The sequence below is a fragment of the Colobus angolensis genome, unplaced genomic scaffold (genome assembly GCF_000951035.1).
Source record: "Colobus angolensis palliatus isolate OR3802 unplaced genomic scaffold, Cang.pa_1.0 Scaffold260, whole genome shotgun sequence".
NCBI lineage: Eukaryota > Metazoa > Chordata > Mammalia > Primates > Cercopithecidae > Colobus > Colobus angolensis.
This window is the reverse complement of record NW_012115822.1, coordinates 770656-775279: the sequence shown is the minus strand read 5'-3', so window position 1 is coordinate 775279 and position 4624 is coordinate 770656. Positions and strand designations below refer to the sequence as shown.

General features: G+C 46.6%; 1 protein-coding gene across 2 annotated transcripts in view; it reads left to right on the top strand.

The window, feature by feature from the left end:
- Positions 1 to 4624, top strand: part of YPEL1 (yippee-like 1 (Drosophila)) — a 34917-nt gene that overhangs the window by 14054 nt on the left and 16239 nt on the right. Inside the window, exon 2 of one of the 2 annotated variants that reach the window (XM_011947320.1) lies at positions 2851 to 3131. In XM_011947320.1, coding sequence (XP_011802710.1) covers positions 3015 to 3131 — 117 coding nt within the window. In that variant the 5' untranslated portion in view covers positions 2851 to 3014. Of the gene's footprint in view, positions 1 to 2850; positions 3132 to 4624 lie in introns of those variants that run through there. The other variant, XM_011947321.1, reaches the window with a different exon arrangement.

Below are 4624 nucleotides of genomic sequence, written 5' to 3'. Positions count from 1 at the left end.
CCTTCTTTTTAAAGGCTGGATAACAATTCCATTGTATGCAGACGCCGCATTTTGATTTTGAGGATGCCCGTTTGTGGAGGGACACTGCTGCTCCCCCCTGTGGCTGTTGTGGATAATGCTGCTGTGAGCGTGGGTGTGCAGATGTCACTTTGAGACCCTGTTTTCAGTTTTTGTGGATTTATACCCAGCAGTGGAATTGCTGGAGCCCATGGTAATTCTGTTTCATTTTTTGAGGAATTACCATACTGTTTCCCATAGTGCCTCCAGCATTTTACATTTTTACCCGCAATGCAGGAGGTTCCGATTCCTCCACATCCTCACCAACGCTTATCTTCCGTGTGTGTTGATAGTAGCTGTCCTAGAGGGTGTGCGGTGGTGTCTCAGCGTGTCCTCATCTGCCTCCCTCAGGATCAGTGACATGGAGCATCTTTTCACGTGCTTGTAGGCCATTTGTATATCTTCAGAGAAATGTTTACATAAGTCCTTTGTCCGTTTTTAATCAGATTGGGGTTGTTTTGTTGAGTTGTAGGAGTTTCTTAAATACATTCTAATAATTATGTAGAATATAGATGATAGGTCGTTTGTCCATTTTTTAATCAGATTATGTTTCTTTTTGCTGAGTTGTTTTTTAACATACTCTAATAACTAGAATATATAGAGAATATAGATATATGCATCCTTTATCCATTTCCTTTTTTTTTTTTTTTTGAGACGGAGTCTCACTCTGTCGCCCAGGGTGGAGTGCAGTGATGGGATCTCAGCTCACTGCAACCTCAGCCTCCTGGGTTCAAGCGATTCTGCCTCAGCCTCCCGAGTAGCTGGGATTACAGGCTCCTGCCACCACTTCCAGTTAATTTTTGTATTTTTAGCAGAGATGGGGTTTTGCCATGTTGACCAGGGTGGTCTCCAACTCCTGACTTCAGGTGATCCACCTGCCTCAGCCTCCCAAAGTGCTGGGATTACAGGTATGAGCCACCGTGCCCGGCCCTGTTTCTTTCTTTCTTTTTTTTTTTGAGACAGAGTCTCCTTCTGTCGCCCGGGCTGGAGTGCAATAGTGCGATCTCGGCTCACTGCAAGCTCCACCTCCCTCAGGTTCACTCCATTCTCCTGCCTTAGCCTCCTGAGTAGCTGGGACTACAGGCATCTGCTACCATGCCTGGCTAATTTTTTGTATTTTTAGTAGAGACAAGGTTTCACCGTGTTAGCCAGGATGGTCTCGATCTCCTGACCTTGTGATCCACCTGCCTTGGCCTCCCAAAGTGCTGGAATTACAGGCGTGAGCCACCATGCCTGGCCCACGCCTGGCCCTTTATCCATTTTTCTAACCAGTTTGTTTGTTTTGCTGAGTTGTAGGAGTTTTTTTGTTTTTTGTTTTTTGACATATTCCAATAAGTAGGATAGAGAATATAGATATATAGAGAATATGCATAGAGAGAAAATAGAATGTATGTGTTCTAGATATTAATACCTTATCAGGTATATGATTTTAAAATATTTTCCCTCATTCTCTGGGTTGCCTCTGTTGATAGTATCCTTTGAAGCACAAAAGTTTTTATTTATTTGTTTAGAGACAGGGTTTCGCTCTGTTGCTTAGGCTGGAGTGCAGTTGGACGATCTCAACTCATTTCAGCCTCAACTTCCCAGGCTCACGCCATCCTCCCACCTCAGCTGTCCCAAGTAGCTGGGACCACAGGCACAGGGACCACACCCAGCTAATTTTGTGTATTTTTAGTTGAGATGAGGTATTTCTTTGTTACCCAGGCTGGTTTTGAGCTCCTGGGCTCAAGTGGTCCACCCACCTCAGCCTCCCAAAGTGCTGGGACCACAGGTGTGAGTGCTGCATCGAGTCAAAAGTTGTACATTTTCACGAAGTCTAATGTGTCTATTTTTCTTTTGCTGCCCCTGCTTTTGGTATCGCATCCAAGAGATCATTGCCAAATCCAGTGTCATGAAGCTTTTCCCCTGTGTTTCCTTCTAAGAGTTTTATAGTCTTAGTCTCACATTTAGGTGTTTTATTTTGAGTTAATTTGTATACGGTGTTAGGTAGGAGTCCAGCTTTATATTTTTGCAGGCGGACATCCAGTTGTTGTGACACCATTTGTTGAAAGACTGTCCTTTCCCCCATTGAATGGTCTTGACACCCTTGTTGAAGATCATCTGACCATACATGAGGGTTTATTTCAGGACTGGAATTTCTTAAAGATTAAATAATACTGGACCCATCCCTCACATTCCTCAGTGTCCTAGTGCCCTGCATGGTGAGTTCTCGGGTTCGGGGTGAGGTGCATCCAGCCCTGTCACTGGGCCCGCTCACTAGAAGTCTTGGTTCCGCCTCTTCTTTCATGTTTCCCAAAGCCAAACCTGGTATAAGAAGAATTTGAATCAATGTTTTTCTCAAATTATTTGCATGTAAGAGGAATTCACTTTTTCACTTCCAACTAAATGTAAAGTGGTTAAGCAGTGGCATGGGCTCAGTGTTCATTTTGTCTACAATTGATACTAAAGACTTGGATCTTGGTAGACGCAGTGGCGCTTGTAATCCCAGCACTTTGGGAGGCCGGGCGTGGTGGCGTATTCCTGTAATCCCAGCTACTCGAGGCTGAGGCAGGAGAATCGCTTGAACCCAGGAGGAGGAGGAGGTTGCAGTGACCTGAGATTGCGCCACTGCACTCCAGCCTGCGCAGTAGAGCGAGCCTCCATCTCAAAAAAAAAAAAAAAAAAGATCTTTAACTTCCAGTCCTGCCACCCCCGCCCCCTGCGTGTTTGCTTCACAATATATGAATCCCATATGTGCCTCCTTCACACGCGTGTTCTCTCTGTAACCCACCACTTTGTCTGATTGGTTGACAGGTTACGTTTTTCTCTCGTCCCAGCTGTGTGGACAGTGCCACACGCCCTCCTGGACAACGACGGCTCTTGCGTGCATTTTCCAGTGTTTCTTTTGTCAGAGAGGCCAGCAGAGCCGCGGTTCTTCCAGAACCAGCCCTGAGCTGAGTGAGGAGTGCCCAGGAGAGATGGTGAAAATGACAAAGTCCAAAACTTTCCAAGCGTATCTGCCGAATTGTCACCGAACGTACAGCTGCATCCACTGCAGAGCACACCTGGCCAATCATGATGAGCTCATCTCCAAGGCAAGTGGGTTATGCCAAAAAATCGATAGCATAATGATTATTTGGCGTTGTGGTACCTACTTAGTGGAAGAATATTTAAGCATCACATGACTTCCTGAGTGTGCTGTGTCCTGAACGTCTAGAGCCTTCTAGGCAGCGTTGGTGAGCATTTTGTGCATGCTTAACTGTGGCTATGCCACGATCTCAGATGTGATCCTGGCATGGTGGGTGGGTTTCCAAGGCCAGGCAGCTGGGACTGCCCAGAATCACGAGCAGCAAGGTGAATCACTTGTTTCTCAGAGCAGAAAACCAGAGAGGACTGAATGAGCAAAAGAAGTCTAGAAAAATCTGTGGAAATAGTTTAATAATAAGGGTATTAAGAAATTTTAAAAACTCAGTATGGTTAAGAAGGAAAGGGGTTGCTCAGGAAAATGCCCCAGAGGATGTGGCTGCATTTTCAGGGTCTGTAGGAGCCCTGGGTGAAGCTCTGACTGGTCTCTGTGCACAGGACCCATGAGCAGCCTTGAAGATGTAAATAAGATCCCCCGGCCCCTCCTTACTGTGCTGAGCTCCTTATTAGCAGTGTGTGGCATTTATCATCAACCAGTTGTGAACGTTTAAACAGGCCACACATCACGGAAGAGCTGAAGCTCACTCAGGGAATGACAGTGTTCTCCCCACATCCTCAGGTCATGACCTCCCCCCAGCCTCACAGGTCTTGACCTCCCCCCATCCTCAGGTCATGACATCTCCCCATCTTCACAGGTCATGACCACTTTGGAAACAAAGTTTGTCAGGAAGTTGTGCCTTTCAGGAATCTTTTCTTCTTTAATAGGTATTTTATTTATTTATTTTGTAGAGACAGGGTTTTACCATGTTGCCCAGGCTGGTCTTGTACTCCTGGTCCCAAGTGATCCTCCTGCCTTGGCCTCCCAAAGTGCTGGGATCATCGGTGTGAGCCACCACGCCCAGCCAGGAATCTCTTAGGTTTCCTGTTTAACTCAATGAGAAGAACACTTACCTGCTTGTATTTTCACTATTTAATAGTGAGAGGCTCCTCATTTCATCATCTGAGATAGAAACTGTTGAACGAGGCAGAGTTTCTGCTCTCTCATTGCCTCTGGGGCTCCTGTGTGCACTGGGAAGTGTGAGGTGAGAAGTGGAAGGAGCCAGGCACCCCATTTCCTCAGTGTTTTCCGAGGTAGGCTCAGTGTATAAAATGACATGAGGTAACAAGAGGCGGAGCTGCTCTGGGTCCCCAGGTAGGGGCAGTGAAGCTTGTGGCCTTGTGGAGCCCCGTGACGCCTGTGTGTTGGCCATGACCTAAGCAGGTGACCTGAGCACTGAGCAGATGGTCAGTGTCCAGCCCCAAGCATGGTTTTGTTTTGGAAGCATGCCAGGTGTGTTCATTGCTACATGGTCAAAAGGAATTTGAGATACTTCTGTTGAAGAGCCTGGAGGTCATCGCTGAGCTGTTTTAAAAATTGTATCAGAAGGCCGGGCGCAGTGGCTCA